This window comes from Carya illinoinensis, chromosome 1, assembly GCF_018687715.1.
Source record: "Carya illinoinensis cultivar Pawnee chromosome 1, C.illinoinensisPawnee_v1, whole genome shotgun sequence".
Classification (NCBI taxonomy): domain Eukaryota; kingdom Viridiplantae; phylum Streptophyta; class Magnoliopsida; order Fagales; family Juglandaceae; genus Carya; species Carya illinoinensis.
Window position 1 is genome coordinate 4,742,467 of NC_056752.1, and position 18,551 is coordinate 4,761,017.

Below are 18,551 nucleotides of genomic sequence, written 5' to 3' on the forward strand. Positions count from 1 at the left end.
AAAAACACCAAAATACTCCATTTGCAAACTCACTTATCGACATACAAAACACACCATTGACTTGGAAGCCTTCCATATTAACTAAGCATAAACAATATTTATTTTAAATTTTTTATGATATGACTGACATGATCTCAAAATAAGTTCAGGGAGCAGTGTGTTTATACACTGAATTGTAGGTAGCAAATGCACCTTGAGGTCAGAAAAAAACAGAAAGATAAGAAACAAAGAGCCACTGAAGAAAATAGGCCACAGGGAAGAAGCAATTCAGCTACATATGTATATGCTAGCACCACCTACAGGCTACAAGGCTTATGTTTTTTGTTTTTGTTTGCACAACCAGAGTGGGAGCCGAATCCTGGATCAAGGTGAGAGCAGGACCCGGTGCGGGGTGGTTGAAAAGGTGAGAGAAGAATGAGAAAGGAAATAGTAGCGAGAGAGACTCTCTTCACTGTTTTGGTAGTCTATGTTATCTCCAGACATACAAAGTGGATCAGATAAAAGTGGTCTCGTACAGTACCGGAATGCATGAATGTGCAAGTTTCAATATCATGTCCAACACAAACTTAACAAAGCACCAAAACAGACGCGTGCCAATATCCGTACAAAGCATTTGGGACTTCTCACAGCAAATGCTGCTTGGAACCATAAATCAGTTCTAACTTCTATCAAGAGGCTTAGTAAAACTCAGAATGCTAAGAAGGTTGAAATTCCATACCCATGTAACCTGTAACTATGTAAGAGCACCGCAAACCACAATAGTTTAAACCACTATAGTTTGAGTTTCAACCGCTCCGTTGGAGTGATAAAAGAAGTGGAATTAGGTGAAGTTACCCAAGGATGAAGCTGTTGAAGACAGATTTCTTGTAAAACAAGTCGTGGGTGCAATTCATCAAAAGTCGGAAGTTGACATTTGGGGTAGTCACAGATGTACAAAGCAAGGATCCTGGTTCTGGAGACCAACCAGAAAAGAGCATAGATATTCAAATTGCCAAATCTGCATCTGGCACTGTGAGTCCAATGGTTCTTACAGAATATAATAATATCCTCAATTTCCGAATAAAATAAAACAGAAAAAGAGCAACCTTTCCATGGTCTGAATTTGGTGTTTTATTCGGAGTTGAGAAGCTGCTCTGAACCATGAAACGCTTCTCAATAGCAATTTATGTGCTGCAATCAAGCAGTATAAGAATAAGTATCATATAATTTTTTGTAAAATATAGGATGTCTTTTGCAACTGAAGGCAAGGTAAATAGAATGGCAATCAGTCGGCCAGCAATAACAAGCCATGAAGTCCCACTAAAGAGATAAACTAGAGCTCATATGCTATAAAGAAATATCCATGGCATGAATTCAAAAGCTTGACTCGAGTATAGTTGCTATAGCATTTAGACTCTCAATCATAGACAGACTTGCACTGACCTCAACATAAAAGGATGAACCTGGTCTGCACAAAAATATATGCTAACAGCCAATTCAATCCAAAATAATAGTGTCAGAAACTCCCTCCCCCCCTCCCTCAGTATCCAAGGAATGAATTCAAAAGCTTGACTCGATTAGTCACTATGGCAGTTAGACTCTTAATCATAGACAGACTTGCACTGACCTCAACATAAAAGGATGAACCTGGTTCTGCACAAAAATATATGCTAACAGCTAATTCAATCCATATTTATAGTGTCAGAAACTCCCTCTCCCTCAATATCCAAGGAATGAATTCGAAAGCTTGACTCGAGTAGTTGCTATGGTATTTCAGCCTCATTTGGGGAATGAGATGAGATGAGAAATCTATGAATACTAGTGAAATGGTTTGTAAATAGTAGTGAAACGGTTTTAGTTAAGATGTTTTATTAGGTTTTAGGAAATGAGAGAAAAAGTTGAATAAAGATATTATAAAGTTAAAATACTGTTAGAATATAATTTTATATTTGGTTTGGAATTTGAAAATTTTGAGTTGTTTCTTGTGTTTTGTTTGGAAGTTAGGGAAAATTTTAATGATTAAGTAATGATTAGATGAAAAAGTTGAATATTTGAAATTGAAAAGTGTTTGTGTTTGAGTGATGTTTGAGAAGGAAATTATGAGAAATTTTGAGATGAGATGATTTGTGTTCCCAAACGAGGCCTTAGACTCTTAATCATAGACAGACTTGCACTGCCTCTGCACAAAAATATATGCTAACAACTAATTCAATCCAAATTATAGTGTCAGATACTCCCTCTCCCTCTCCCCCGCTCCCCTTCTCTCTCTCTCTCTCTCTCTCTCTGCCCAACTTTTCAGGATTATAAACTTGATTCCATATAAATAAACTTAGGCGAGTTTGAACTTCTTTTTCAACTGCCTCAGAATGGAACAGTCAGAAGTGATCTTTAGCCCCTATTAGCCAAGGGAAATTGGGAGTAGAGGAGAAGAGTTGAGGAGAAATTCAAACTAGCTAACATATAATCTCACAAAATTTTTTTGATAAGTACGAAATTAAAAGGATGGTTGTAGAAAACCAACTGATACCATCAGCGATTACTCTTCAAAACAAAGTCTTTCTGTCTCCATGATTCCTGAACCATGGACCTCTACCAATTTTTTTATTTTTTATCCTCTTACCAAATTAAAGTATGTGATTTTATTGTAAAAAATGTTGAAAAACTTACATGATTGGTTAAGCAAAGTAAAGCAGAGGCTGTGAAATATGCAAAGTCAAACACAAGATGTCCATCCCTCTATTATCATTGCCGGCCAACATTTTGAGGTTGCATGTAAATTACAATCATGGAACAGAATTATGGTTGAGTTTACACATGACAGAGTTAGATGGGTCATTGGCACATGCTCAATGGCTGTGTCAAGATAATTAACAAGATAAAAATTAAATGCGTGAGTATCCAATCATGAGATGAAATTTTAGAATAAATTAACCAAGAGTCTTCAGAATTTTATAAACTAACTGAATCTACAACTGATTTTCAGAAAGTAAACTGTGAAGTGTAGTATCAACTAACAGTATAAATCTTAAAGAAGAGTGGCCTGGAGCTAATGTAAGTATGTAACCCAAGTGGGAGAGCCTGGCAACAGTGTATCTCTTTGAGGAAACGATTCAAGTCTGCTAGTAATACATTGAATGGATCAGGTGTTACACTGCCCACATCTTAGAAAATAAGATTTGATGGCTGATTTGGATACCCAAACTATCTCATCTCATCTCATCTAATCATTACAACTTTCACAAATTTCCACACAAAATACAATAAATAATTCAACTTTTTCCAATTCCAAAACAAAACTAATATTAAAAAAATTATATTATAACAATATTTTATTCAACTTTTAACAAAACATGTCATCTTATCTCATTTCAACTGTGTAACCAAACGAGGCTGATCTATGATATGCACCCTATGCTGACAAAGAATCATCACATGAACAAGGCACTTCCTAGAAAGGCAAGACTAGACTTGTCATACGTTATAATCAACAGTTTGCTACAGAATGTAACCATTGTTGATTATCTGTCATGTATCTTGCCTATAGTTTTTTTCTTTTTCTTTATTTTCTGGTTCCAAGGATAGGATCTAAACTAATAACATTCACCTGATAGGGACTATCATCAAAACCAAGCAACCAATTAGACTAAAATATGCATGTTTCATTTTTTGATTTCACATATGCATGCTATTTTCACGATTACTAACGTGATTCATCTTAGATCCCATATATATGTTATACCATTTAATACAGCTGAAGGACCTCAAAACTTTTGAGCTTAGATATATAATGCCCTTCATGCAAAATAGAATTAGCTTTCAAGATTTGAATGGAAAGTAATCAAAGTTTCCTTTTATTCCTCGTATTTTTGTTTTGGTTTACCCCTGATCAGCCCACATAGAATCATCCTGCTTTTTTGTGCATTGGACCCAAGTATATAATCCTATTTGGTATTTGGAAGCTATTTGAAACTAGAAGGATGTCATAAATCAACATTAAGAGAGGTACTTGGGCTATGCCTATCCTTATTAATACTATCGTTTACTTTAAAAAAAAAAAAAAAAGATCTACTTTAAGAGAGTAATGACACCTTGATACATTCTTTGATACTTTTTTTTTTTTTTTAAAATGGTCTGTCATTCATTCTTTTTAAGGATGTCTTTCTATGGTGGTTCTAGCTACTCTAGGATGACAATCTGATTGATTCTGCTTTACCCTGTTACCATTATAAAGTAAGTATTCATCAGATAACTATAAATTGTGCACATTATGCTTGCTGCTATGTAAATTTTGCAGTTTCCAATAAAATGTTGAAGATTGTACTCAAAATGTGGTTGAAGTGATCAATAGATTTTTGTCCAAATAATAATGCTTACCCTTTATCTATCACTATTTTTTTTTTTTTCTTTTCTTGGCAAGGTGAGTCTATCACCAATTCAAAGTGAGAGTGCAACAGTAAACATTAAGATTGCATAGTCGTGTCGCATTTTGCAAGTAAGAAACACAGAATTTAGCTACACACGGTACATCTAGTAATCAATCAAGAAAAAATCTTACAAGTGCCCCTCCCCCACCTTCAGAAAAGCGTGCTCAACATAACTTTATATTTAGATTCTTGGAGAAGGGTCCACCAAAGTTAATCGACCCAGGTGTCGGCCAGCAATTATTTAACTGGTGCATGAAATTTGCATAAACACCAACAACCTGAGAAGAGTTATAAGAACATACAGAAGGGATTTTCAGCTGTTTGGATGTCTTATTATCCTCTGCAAAATCACCGTCCTTGCCCTCCTTATATCCCGGCTACACATATCAGCATGCTCGCTTAAATTCTCAATGGTATTCATAAACACTTCTAGCTTCTTCTTGATCTCATCCATTGCCAGACTAACTGCCTCCTCTTCCCTAAGAGCAAAATCAGCATTCTGCAATAGTGACTCAATCTCTATTTCCAGTTTGTTGACAAGTACCCGAATGGTATCCAAATCCTTCATTGTAACGCAGGTGCCGATCTGCATTGAGTTGATTAACTCCCTTTGTGCTTTCACTGAATTTTCGTATCGTGTCCAAAGTGAGTTCAACCATTTTCCCACAGAACCTATAGGAATAGCCAATGCGCCCGCCAAAGCTGTCACAAGAGGCGGAGCTGCAATGGCAGCTGCCACCACCGAGAATATCAACACAGACACAAAAGCAGCAACAAAAATGACATTGGACACTTTCCTCCATGCCTTCATAGATTTCAATTTCTTATCTAGCTTTGTCTTCCTACGCTGCAACTTTTGGAACATCGATATATGGTTTTGATAAACTGATTGAAACAATGCAAAAAACTCCTCGGTAAATGGATCCCCAGAAGCCTTAAATTTCCTTAATTCTTGCAACGTCTTCACATACTTCACCCCATCAACCCCATTTCCAACTTCCTCCTCGAAATACTTAACCGCAACTTGAATTGTAAACTGGTTATCACGTGTGCGCTTTAAGCAGTTCTCAAGGGCAGTACAGAAGTCCAATGTCTTGAGACTATTCTCAAAGTATTCCTCCACTAATGAGAACAAATCTTCATTCTTCCATATATCCTTCTTACACTCTAGAATGACTTTCACCACTTCCTGATTCATTTCAAGAAGACTATTGGTGACCTCTTTGAGTGAGCCAAAAGATAAGGACCGAACCTCAACCTCGGTGGCGAGCGAGCTGATGACCCAGCTGGTGCGTTCTTGGAGGGTGGCATCAAAGGACTGTAAGTCCGGATCGAGCATACACGCCGCCTCATAGGACCTCAGATCGGGCGTGAATTGGGTATTCTTTTTCATTTCGAGGGTTTGGGATGATGCGCCGTTGACATCAGTCTTCTTGCAACATTTTCCTCCCATCAATTACTGCACAGTAATCCAGATAACAGGATCGCAGTATCGAACTATCTAAAGAGAATTCACTCCAGGATTTAACAAAATTCAGCTAAATCAGCAGGCCAATTGGGAGCTCGAGGAAAACAGCTAAATACACAAACTTTGGATAAGATTTTGACAACTCGAAACCTTATGCTTCACTTAACGACACAAGCTAGATACAAATGAAAATAAGTTCTGATTCCTTTTGAAACTCAGCGATCAAAACGTCAAATTTTTGAGTAAATCTTGAAAGCAATCTATTTGAAGACTGTTTTGTACCTGAACTTCAGCCGTGATTACAAAAACCGGACGGTTTCTCTCACTTCAATCCTAAAGGTAGAGCAAACAGTCCCAAAATCCAAGCCAACGATCTTGAACTTGAAATGCAAATTTTTTTTAAAATAAATGAAAAAAATTAGAGAAAGATGCCCATAAAGTAAATCAATGACTTCGAAAAAAGAGGACAAAATATATCAAGAAAAGAACATGTTTTTAGAAAAAATAAATAACGATCGCGTTATGGACGCAGAGAAGAAAAACGAAGAGTGAAGGGAGAGAGGAAGAAAGTTTGGGGAAACGAATGGGAGTGGGAAATTAAGGGTAGGCCATGTGGTCAAAGTGTCGAGCTTCGAGTCTCCCCGACTCTGCAAGACTGCAAATTCAACCGCGCGTGATGGTAGTAAACTTTACTTTCTTTTGTCGGATGTCCGAGACAGATATTTACGAAACTGAATAAACGAGATGGCCGAAGTTGGTTGACAAAAGGGGTCGACGAGGGAAGCGAGGAAACATAAAGGATGCTTCCTCTGCTACGTGACAATTTGTGGCATTCATTTTCATCATATTAATAATTATGACGGAAGGTATCATGCAATTGTATTGTGTTATAATATAAACAAAACTCTTATATGCATAAGGACTATTAGCTCTATAATTTCTTATAAAAATAAAATAATTTATTATTATTATTTCAATTTTCAAAGAATTAATTTATAAAATATATTTGAATTATCTGGCTATGAGGGTGGGTGGTTTGTCTTGTCTTGCTTTGCACGGCAGAGATGAGAGATTGGGTGAGGAAGCTGAAAAGTCTAGGGGACAATTATTTGAAGGAAAAGTTGTAAAATCTCATGCTTCGAATTTGGACATGGATTTTTGTTCGGATAGATTTTTCTTTGGAATTTAATTATAAATAAATTATATAAAAAATAAATTTATAAAATGACATTTATGTTAAATTATAAAATTTATTTTTATTATAAAATAGATTTAACAGATTATATAAAATTATATAATTTTGTAAATATAAAACACTACAATTGATATCAGGTTATAGATAAGTAAATCCAAATCTAACTTGAATGACTTGAATATGTCAAACACAAATAATTGAATCGGCCTATTTATTATACGGGTTAACTCGATACGATTCATTATATTCAGTTAATAATCAGATTGATCATATTGATTAGGTTGGTTAATCCAACATGACACATATGAACAAACGGTATTGAATGTAAATGAATATTAAAATGAAAAGTCAAGTCCGACCAAGCACATCTCGTCTATTTTTTAAATTATAAAAATGACTACTTTACTTGATTCTAGATTGATCCGAAAATAACCCAATTATTAATAAACTCAGTTGGCTTACCCAAACTAACCTGAACTCAATTGTGTAACAATATCAACCATATTATATAACTCCGGATTCATATAAAATTTGCATGTCGTGATCCATCAGAGGGACAACCTACAAAATTTCTCGTTTTCATGTCCTTAACGCATTATCTAATTCACAAGTGACACAAGGTGAGAGAAGTTACTACTCTCATCAAATTATATAACAAAATTATTGTTACTTTCTTGGCAAAACGTGAATAAAGAATTACAACCTATATCGTGTCATCCTTGCATTTTTAAAAAGAAAAGACATTCACCAACAATGTTCCTTCCGAGGGATATATCCCTGTCTCATCATCTCCTTCGACTTACTCGAATACAAAAATCCAGCTTGTTTATGTTGCCCTCTTGCTTATAGAGTCCTACTCCTGCCCCCAGCCTTATACATTTATCTGCGCTAAATGATCGTAAAGCGAAGATAAATGCTACTCTTCACATCGGTATTTTGAAGGTATTATTATGTCAACCACATAAATAGAAAGTTACCTTTAACGTTCTACATTAGCCCAACACGCATGAGATTTTATACATCAAAAACGCTATCAAGTTTAGAAAGATGCAAAGTAGCAGAGCGGATGGTGAAATCTCATAATCTATCACAAATGGATGCTGAAAATAGAGGAAATTACATGACCTTGTTAAGCACCTAAGCTGCCTCCGGGAGATGGACGCATGGCCGTAGCCCAAAACAAATTGCAGGGAAAAGAATAGAAGAAACCATCGCAGGGCAACTAGGAAAACTATTATGGCAGTCAAGTCTGATTGCTTCTGCTTTACCGTGTTCAGCAAATCACCAAACGCGCGCATTACTCTTGCTGCTATGTAAACTTTGTAGTTTCCCTTCAAATGTCAAAGACGGTCACTCCAATTTAAAGGTGTCATTATCTATAGGTTTTCTTCCTAATTATAATACTGACATATCAGTGTTTCGCCCCTTCAAACTGACCGAGCAACAGTCAACTTCAGAGCTGAATAATCGATGATGTTTTGTAGATTTCTTTTAGAAGCTCTGAAGCATAAAACTTAGAATGATCTACCAAACTTGATCATCCAAAGGGGCAAATGAGCATCTTTTATGAAATTCACACAGACAAATACCAGCACGACAAGTTGTTATCTCAGACCACATGCCAAAGGTTTTCTCAGTCACGCGCGTCTGAACATCGACTGCAAAACCAACTTCCTCCAACTCACACTATTGCCTCTACACCTATCAGCATTAGCCCTTAGATTCTGAGCAGTATTCATAAACATTTCTAGCTTCTTTTGGATCTCATCTATCACAAGCGTGACTGCCTCCTCTTCACCAAGAGCAAAATCAGCTTTCTCAAGCATCGAATCAGTCTCAATTCGCAGTTTACGAATAAGTGCCTCAATGTTACCCATGTCCTTCTTTGTAGTAAGAGTGCCATCTCGCATTGAGCTGATTACTCCCCTTTTTCCTTCCAGTGCACTCCGATGGCTCTTAAAAACTGAGTTGCACCATTTTCCAAGATAGCCCATTGGAACAGACAATGCACCCGTCAATGCCGTTGCCCAAGCCGGAGCTTGAATGGCAGCTGCAACCACCATGAGAACTAACACAGACACAAATACAACACCAAAAATGACATTGAACACTATCCTCCATGTCTTCACATGTTCCAATTTCTTGTCTAGCTTTGCTTTCCGAAGCTGCAATTTGTCCAACACCGATTCATGCTGCTCATAAACTGATGGAAAAGGTCGAGAAAACTCGTCAGTAAATGGGTCCTCAGCATCCTTGAATTTACTCAACTCTTGCAACGTCTTCACATACTTCACTTCGTCAACCCCCTCTTCCACTTCTTCCTCAAAATGCTTAACTGCCAACTGAACTATCAACTGGTTATCACGTGTGCGCTTCAGGCAGTCCTCAAGGGCAGTGCAGAAGTCCAATGCCCTAAGACTATTTTGAAAGTAATCCTTCAGGAACGAGAAAAATTCCTGATTGTTCCATATATCTTCCTTACACTTGAGGCTGGAATTGGCCATTTCCAGGGGCATATCATATAGACATCTGACGATCTCTTTGATTGAGTCAGAAGAAACAAGCTCAGGTTCCCTGACCACGGTCGCATCACCGGACTCTAAGTCCACATCCAGCACACGCGCCACCTCATGGGCGCTCATATCAGCCGTGAAATGGATCTTGCTTGAGTTACTAACCATGCTTGCAGATTTTCCGGCTAATGACGAGACATACCTAAGCTTTATATGCAACTCTTTGCTATCCAAAAGCGATTATTTCTCTCTTTTAGCCAAAATTTTTTTCTCACTGCTATCTGATTGAACCAATTTCAAATCAAAGTATCATTAATCCAGCTAACCAGGTCGCACCATCCGAAGAAAGGATACGATAAAAATTAACAAAATTCAGCTAAATCAGGCCGATTTGAGGCTTGAGGAACAAGCTTAGGAAAAAAAAAAAAAATGGAAGCTTGAGGAACAAGAAAACTGCTAAAGGCACAAACTTTGGTTAAGATTTTGAGAACTCAAAAGCTTATGCTTCACTTAGCAAAACAAGCTAGATACAAATAAAAATAAATGCAAAAATCCAAGATGAAGACTTCAAATTTCCTAGTAGATCTTACTAGCCATCTATTGGAAGATAGTTGGAACTTGGGTACCTGAAATCTAGCGGATATGACAAAAAGTAGACGGTTTTCTCTCAATGTAGAGTATTCAGCCAAAAAAGAAAATCTCCATGTAAATAGTCCCAAAATCCAAGCCAAACACGGTAATAATCTTCGAAAGCTAAGATCTTTGGGTAGCAGTGAACGATCTTGATATGAAACAATTTGAGAAAATGCCCATAAATTAAATCTATGAATTGAAACAGGAAAAAAAAATCAAGACAATGACGGGTAACAAGTTAGAGGTGGTTTGCAGGGCGGCCGAGAAGCATGAGGAAAGAGGAGGAAGGGAAAGCGAGTGGGGAAAGATAACGAGGACCCCGCACTGTTCGTCAGGATGCTTCGTCGACAGAGGCTCAATGTATTTAACAAAACTTTTTCCTTCATATAAATAAATTCGTGTATTAATATATATATTAATATTAATTTTTTTATATTTAAAATTTAAATTAATATTATTTTTAATAAATTTTTTTTTAATTAATTATAATAAATTAATATATATATTAATACATATATTCGTAACTAAATTTTTTTATTTAATAAAGAGCGATGCTACTTTCAACCTTACTGCCAGTAGACTTTTCAACTCTTTTTTTTTAATAAATATATTTAAATTTTTTAATAAATAAATTTAAAATTATTTTCTTAATCATTAGGTACTATTTAGTCACAAAAAATTTTTATCTCAAATATAAAATTTTTATCTCATCATTATAACTTTTTCAAATCTCCATACAAAATATTTAATTTTAAAATTCAAAATTCTCATCTAAAAAATCTCAGTGGCCAAACAAAATCTAAATTAAAAAAAAAAAAAATTTGCAGAGTGGACAAATAGAGCGATCAATGTTGGGTGGCCGAGTAGTTGCAAAACAGAAAAGAAAAATATAGTTACAAGTATAACTATATATTAATATATACATTAATATAATATAATTTGTAAAAAAATAAATTTTATTAAAAAAAGAACTAATTTAAATTTTGAATATGAAGTAATTTGTATTGTTATGCAGATTAGTACGCGACTTTACTTGTACGTAACAAAACTCAAATAAAAATACTAAAATCATACATGGCATTTCCCAACTAATTTTTTAATTATTATTAATTATTTTATTTTTTAATTATTTTTATTTTATTTTATTTATTTATTTTATTTAGCGACGGTTTGAGTTTAGTGTTTTATCTCATCTCATTTCAATATTATAATTTTTTCAAATCTTCACAAAAATATAATAAACAATTCAAATTTTTTAATTCTCAAAAAAATAATTTTATAATAATATTTTATTTAATTTTTAATTTTCATCTAAAGTCATCTTATTTCATCTTACTATCCAAAATAGCTCTTAGTGATTAAGGAAATGTTTTTTAATGGTGTTGTGAATTTTAAAAAAAAAAATTAAAAGCATTAAAAAAATACATAAAAAAAAGCAACCAAAAAGAAAAAAAATTTTTGCACTGTCGGGATCCCTCATGTGTGGTTGTAGAGCCACTTTTTGCAAAATAGAGATCATTTTACCATGTCTTCGCACAATCTTTCTAAAAAAGTAAATAAATATAAAATTTTTATTAAAAATTAATTTGGTAATAATAAATTTTACCTATTTTCAAAATAATTATATTATATACTTCATAACTATATGAAACACTATTTTTCGATCCAGATAGACCGAGCTAAAATACATTTTTTGTTTGATTTTTTCTTTCCTTCATCATATCTTTTTCGAATGATGTCTTAATAAGCAGATAAATCTAAGATTATATACCTATAAGAAATAAAATCTAAAATTTATTTTAAAAAAATTTAAAATTTGAAAAAACGAGAGAAAATATTTTTCACTCCTAAATAGTTATTTTTTTTTTTTTATAGGAAAGTGCTATAGACTTATAATTTTACTTACGTAACTATATGTATTGATGTGTCACTTATTGAAAATAATAAAAATTTTAAAATTCAAAATTTGAAATTCTATTCATAAAAAAAATACTAATAAAATTGGGTTACCACTTAGTACGTATAATATTGTGTGTACGTATAATACAGGTTGAAATTGCTCTAATTTTAGCTTCTTCTTTTTCTTTTTTTTAACATATATAATTTTAAAATTTTTTATATTCTATAAAATATTTTTATATGATATTTTATATTATATGCAATTACATAGAAAAATTTTATATTATAAACTAAATTGCTAATTAATATAAAATTAAAATTTTAAATCCTATTATTTATGTATAATAATAATCTAATAACATAAAATTAATCTTATAAATCTTAATCTCACATTTGATATAACATTATCATTAAAAATCTTAAATTTATAACATAAAATTTTGTCTTAAACATAAACATTTGATCATATGTTTTTTTAAGCAACATTTGATAATATTTTATTAATATAAATTATATATATTAAGAATAAATACATTTTATAGCAAATTAAATTATAATATATATTTTTTTTATAAATACATTTCTATATATTTGATTATATACACTTATATAAAAAGTGTACGTAACCAACATAGTATGTAACCAACATATTATTACTAACATATATGTAATAAAGTATATTATCACTAATATACATAATCAAATATTATATCACTATATGATATTATTATATATATATATACTCATACTAATACTAATAATATTAGTAATCTATTGTATATTATATATATAATATATAAAAAAACCGGATTGAAATCTGTAAAATCGATCGTATTGATTTTATAATTGTAACAAAAATTCTATGTGCAGTCTTTTTTGTGCACTCTTTTGTGCACTCCAGTGATATGATTGGTTGGATATTAAAAAAAAATTAATCCAACCAATCATATCAGTGGAGTGCAAAGGGAGTACACAAAAGTGACTATATGTAGCATTGTTCTAATTGTAATTGGTGTAGTATCATTTAAAAGAATTGCTATTCTGCAGTCCAGCAGTGACAACTCTCGTGCGCACATGCCAAATGTTACTTTTTTTTAAAAAAAAAATCACATTTTTTAAATATCTTTAAATATTTTTAAAACAGAAAATAATACATTAATATAATAATTTAATTTTTTTAATTATTAAAAAAATTAAATATATAAATGGTCTGAGCAGGTTAAATCATATAAATACTATCATTTTTTTAAGCGTAGCTAACGCTAGGAGTTCTCGTTAATTACTTTTATATTTATTTTATATATTATTTTTTAATATTTTTAATATTTTTAAAAATAAATAAAATTTATAATATTATTAAAATATATTTATTTAATTATTAAATAAAAATAAAAATTAATAATAAATCTCAATTGAAGCTTTTAACAAAAGCGAAAGCCGAGAACTCAAAAATAATGGGTAGTAAATGATAGGGTTTCTATCCTGTTACTACCCATATATTATCAAAGTTCATTTCAAGTTTTTTTATTTTTTTATCGTTTTCTTTTAAATATTTTTTTAATATCTTTAATCATTAAAAAAATATAATTTTATTAATATTAACTTTTTTAATCATTAAATAAAATATAAAATTAAAAAATTTAAATATAAAAATAATAAATACATAGTAATAAATAGAAAATGATAGAATGATAACTCTCATATTACTCATTTACTACTCATTTTTTTAATTTTTTTATTTTATTTAATAATTAAGAAAGTAATTATTAATAAAATTATATTTTTTTAGTGATTAAAAATGTTAAAAAAATATCTAAAAGAAAATTGTAAAAAATTTTAAATTTTAAATCTTTTATAAATAATAAATGGATAGTGATAACTACCCGTAATAAATTGTAGTAACCTACCATTATGAGAAAAGAATAGTGGAATTTTTAACCATTAAATAACATTTTCCTTAAAGAAAAGCAGCCGTGACATGAAAAGTGATAACACGTACTCGAATTTTTGACACTTGGCATCCATCTATTCAACGATGGAGCTGACTGCAGTCTCCCAGACCTAGAAGAAGGAATCCATAGTTCATGCCTATGGCTTTTCCTTTACAAAACCATTGGTGGATGTCTACTGCTACAGCATGAAGGAGATACCTATACACCATCTGTTTCAACTTTCCATTGTATTTGGTAAGTGTACTACTGTTAGGGTGCCGCATAACAGCCATAGTCGGGCGTGCCATAAAAGAAAATACTAATATATTAATAATTATTTTCTTAATTATTAATTAAAAATAAAGAAATAAATACATACACAGTTAAAATAAAAAAGCAAAATGAAAAGGCATATTCTATTTTCCATTGGGGGCTTATTGGCATTTCGGTCATGCTTATGCCATGCCCATATATTTTTCCTGTACGTTATATCTATCAGAAATACTTTGAATCCCGAGTTTGGAATTCAAGAAGTGTCCTCGGCATTGTTTTTAAAATCGTATTGTACCGGCCGGTATGATCGGTATATTCCATACCGGCCACCAAACTAATATAAAAATTTTATATATTTCATACCAGTTCAAATACCGGTCGATATTTCGGCCTGTACCGGCCTATGTATCGGCCGGTATTTCGGTCTCTCTTTTTTTATTTTTTTTCATTTTTTTAAACTACAAATTTATTCTTTTACTCCTAATTTAGACTAAACTATTTATAATTTATATAGATATATATTTATGTATAATTTATTTATATATAAATTATTATTTTAAAATATAATTAATATATATATATTTATATATATAATTTATTTATATATTGACTATCTCGAAACGGTACACAAAACCGTATCGGTACCGAAATATTTCGTTCCAGTGCCTTGACCCAAACTAACCTGAACCCAATTGTGTAACAATATCAACCATATTATATAACTCCGGATTCATATAAAACTTGCATGTCGTGATCCATCCGAGGGACAACCTACAAAATTTCCCGTTTTCATGTCGGTAATGCATAATCTAATTCACAAGTGACGCAAGGTGAGAGAAGTTACTACTCTCATCAAAATTATATAACAAAATTATTGTTACTTTCTTGGCAAAACGTGAGTAAAGAATTCCAACCCATATCGTGCCATCCTTGCATTTTTTAAAAGAAAAGACATTCACCAACAATGTTCCTTCCGAGGGATATATCCCAGTCTCATCATCTCCTTCGACTTACTCGAATACAAAAATCCAGCTTGTACTTATGTTGCCCTCTTGCTCATAGAGTCCTACTCCTGCCCCCAGCCTCATAGATTTATCTGCGCTAAATGATCGTAAAGCGAAGAGAAATTTTACTCTTCACATCGGTGTTTTAAAGGTATTATTATGTCTACCACATAAATAGAAAGTTACCTTTAACGTTCTACATTAGCCCCACACACGAGATTTCATACATATACATATAAGATTTCAATGTTGACGGATCTAGATGCAATTACATGGAGATCCCTTATTTGGTACCAATCAAGTCTAGAAAGATGCAAAGTAGCAGAGCGGATGTTGAAATCTCGTCATCTATCACAAATGGATGCTGAAAATAGAGGAAATTACATGACCTTGTTAAGCACCTAAGCTGCCTCCGGGAGATGGACGCATGGCTGTAGCCCAAAACAAATTGCAGGGAAAAGAATAGAAGAAATCATCGCTGGGCAACTAGGAAAACTATTATGGCAGTCAAGTCGGATTGCTTCTGCTTTACCCTGTTCAGAAAATCACCAAACGCGCGCATTACTCTTGCTGCTATGGAAACTTTGTAGTTTCCCTTCAACTGTCAAAGATGGTCACTGCAATTTTAAAGGTGTCATTATCTATAGGTTTTCTTCCTAATTATATATAATACTGACATTTCAGTGTATCGCCCCTTCAAACTGACCAAGTAGCAGTCAACTTCAGAGCTGAATAATCGATCATGTTTTGTAGATTTCTTTTAGAAATTCTGAAGCATAAAACTAAGAATTATCTACCAAACTTGATCATTCAAAGGGGCAAATGAGCATTTTTTATGAAACTCACACAGACAAACACCAGCATGACAAGTTGTTATCTCAGACCACATGCCAAAGGTTTTCTCAGTCACGCTCACGTCTGAACATTGACTGCAAAACCAACTTCCTCCAACTCACACTAATGCCGCTACACCTATCTGCTTTAGCCGTTAGAATCTGAGCAATATTTATAAACTTTTCCAGTTTCTTCTGGATCTCATCTATCACAAGCGTCACTGCCTCCTCTTGACCAAGAGCGTATTCAGCTTTCACTAGCATTGAATCAGTCTCAATCCGCAGTCTGCGAGCAAGTGCCTCAATGTTACCCAAGTCCTTCTTTGCAGTAACAGTGCCTTCTCCCATTGATCTGATTACTCCCCTTTTTCCTTCCAGCGCACTCTGATACCGCCCCCAAAGTGAGTTGCACCATGTTCCCACAGAGCCCATTGGAACAGACAATGCACCCGTCAATGCCGTTGCCCAGGCTGGAGCTTTGATGGCAGCTGCCACCACCGTGAGAACTAACACAGACACAAATGCAACAACAAAAATGACATTGGACACTATCCTCCATGTCTCCACAAGTTTCAATTTCGTGTCTAGCTTTGATTGCCAAGGCTTCAATTTCTCCGAAATCGATTCATGCTCCACATAAACTGATCCCAAAAGTTGAAAAAACTCGTCGGTAAATGGGTTCTCATCATCCTTGAATTTCCTCAACTCTTGTAACGTCTTCACATACTTCAACCCATCAAGCCCATCTTCCACTTCTTCCTCAAAATGCTTAACTGCAAACTGAACTATTAACTGGTTATCACGTGTGCGCTTCATGCAGTTCTCAAGGGCAGTGAAGACGTCCACTGCCCTGAGACTACAATGAAAGTAATCCTTCAGGAATGAGAAAATTGCCTGATTGTTCCATATATCTTCCTTACACTTGGGGTTGAAATTGGCGATTTCCAGGTGCATTTCATTTAGACATTTCACAATCTCTTTGATTGAGTCAGAATAGACGAGCTGAGGTTGCTCGACCCCGCTGGCATCTTCGGACTCTAAGTCCACTTCCAGCTCGCATGCCACCTCCAGCTTGTGCGCCACCTCATAGGCGCTCATATCAGCCGTGAAATGGGTCTTGCTTGAGTTACTAACCATGCTTTATAAGCAACTCTTTGCTATCCAAAAGCGATTATTTCTTATAGCCAAAATACCAAATACACGAAATTTTTTTTCACTGTAATCTGATCGAACCAATTTCAAAATTCAGTATCAGTAATCCAGCTAAACAGATCGCACCATCCAAAGAAAGGATACTATAAAAATTAACAAAATTCAGCAAAATCAGAAGGCCGATTAGGATTTTAATGAAAAAGAAATCTGTTGAAGGCACAGTCTTTGGATAAGATTTTGAGAACTCAAAAGCTATTGCTTCACTTAGCAAAATAAGCTAGATCCAAATAAAAATAAATGCAAAAGTCCAAGATGAAGACGTCAAATTTCCAAGTAGATCTTGCTAGCCATCTATTGGAAGATAGTTGGATACCTGAAATTTAGCTGAAATGACCATAAGTAGACGGTTTTCTCTCAATTTAATCTCCATGTAGAGTATTCAGCAAAAGGACAAAAAAAAATCTCCATGTAGAGTAAATAGTCCCAAAATCCAAGCCAAACACAGTAATAATCTTCGAAAGCTAGATCTTTGGGTAGCAGTGAACGATCTTGATATGAAAAAATGACGGGTATGAAGAGTAGATAAACCAAGAGGTTAGAGATGGTTTGTAGGGTGCCGAGAAGCATGAACGAAAAAGGAGGAAGGGAAGGCGAGTGGGGATGGTAACGGCGACTGAGCACTGTCGTCAACGGTGTTTCGTCAAGAGTGGCTCAATAACTTTTTCGGCAAGCAAGCAAGCCAGTTCGCGAGGCTCTAATTTAAAAATAATAATAATATTTAAATATAAAATAATGAGATTTTATTAAAAATTAGAATTGACTATTTATATTTTTTATATAGAATTTTAAGTTCTAAGATTAAATATTAAAATATTATATTTTAATATTATTATTGTATTGAGATTTGAAAAAATAAAAAAAAATTAAATTATTTATTATATTTTATATGGAAATTTGAGAAAGTTGTAATGATAATATGATAATTTTATATTTAAGATGAGAATTTTATGTGGCCAACAGTATGTTAATTCTTGGAATGCAAACTCACCACATCAATTTGGGAGAGAACATAATTTTATGCTCTATCGATAGAATGATAGTTGCATTCATAGTTTTTTTTTTTTTCTTAAATATTAAGAAATATATTTTTTAATGTTTAAAACAAAAATCAATTCAGTGCATTTCTTATTAGATGGGATGATAAATTTATAAATAATAGTGAAATAGTTTGTGAATACTAGTAAAAT

General features: G+C 33.2%; 3 protein-coding genes across 12 annotated transcripts; all 3 read right to left on the reverse strand.

Moving 5' to 3' along the window:
* Positions 1-525: 525 nt before the first annotated feature.
* On the reverse strand, positions 526-6,673 carry LOC122307011 (UPF0496 protein At4g34320-like). Of its 6 annotated transcripts, none has more exons than XR_006241614.1 (3): positions 4,552-6,673; positions 1,086-1,170; positions 526-952 (listed from the first exon to the last, which is right to left on the reverse strand). XR_006241614.1 is itself a non-coding variant. In XM_043119614.1 (2 exons), exon 1 carries the CDS (start codon positions 5,854-5,856, stop codon positions 4,717-4,719), a length of 1,140 nt encoding a protein of 379 aa, XP_042975548.1. In that variant the 5' UTR covers positions 5,857-6,672; the 3' UTR covers positions 526-1,170; positions 4,706-4,716. The 6 variants fall into 6 exon arrangements, 1 of the variants encoding a protein (XP_042975548.1); XR_006241613.1 differs by having other exon boundaries at positions 4,535-6,673; XR_006241616.1 differs by having other exon boundaries at positions 4,706-6,672.
* A 1,385-nt stretch (positions 6,674-8,058) lies between these two features.
* Positions 8,059-10,565, reverse strand: LOC122307052 (UPF0496 protein At4g34320-like). Of its 2 annotated transcripts, none has more exons than XR_006241627.1 (2): positions 8,613-10,565; positions 8,059-8,579 (listed from the first exon to the last, which is right to left on the reverse strand). XR_006241627.1 is itself a non-coding variant. In XM_043119667.1 (2 exons), exon 2 carries the CDS (start codon positions 9,745-9,747, stop codon positions 8,704-8,706), a length of 1,044 nt encoding a protein of 347 aa, XP_042975601.1. In that variant the 5' UTR covers positions 9,748-9,860; positions 10,206-10,565; the 3' UTR covers positions 8,059-8,703. The 2 variants fall into 2 exon arrangements, 1 of the variants encoding a protein (XP_042975601.1); XM_043119667.1 differs by having other exon boundaries at positions 8,059-9,860; positions 10,206-10,565.
* LOC122307032 (UPF0496 protein At2g18630-like) lies at positions 9,975-18,047 on the reverse strand. 4 transcript variants are annotated; one of them, XM_043119637.1, is made up of 3 exons: positions 17,678-18,047; positions 16,230-17,375; positions 9,975-10,144 (listed from the first exon to the last, which is right to left on the reverse strand). In XM_043119637.1, the coding sequence occupies exons 2-3, from the start codon at positions 17,287-17,289 to the stop codon at positions 10,086-10,088; spliced, it is 1,119 nt and encodes a 372-aa protein (XP_042975571.1). In that variant the 5' UTR covers positions 17,290-17,375; positions 17,678-18,047; the 3' UTR covers positions 9,975-10,085. The 4 variants fall into 4 exon arrangements, 3 of the variants coding, with proteins under 3 accessions (XP_042975571.1, XP_042975579.1, XP_042975586.1); XR_006241624.1 differs by lacking the exon at positions 9,975-10,144 and adding an exon at positions 15,463-15,936 and having other exon boundaries at positions 16,166-17,375; XM_043119645.1 differs by having other exon boundaries at positions 16,230-18,047.
* Positions 18,048-18,551: the final 504 nt, after the last annotated feature.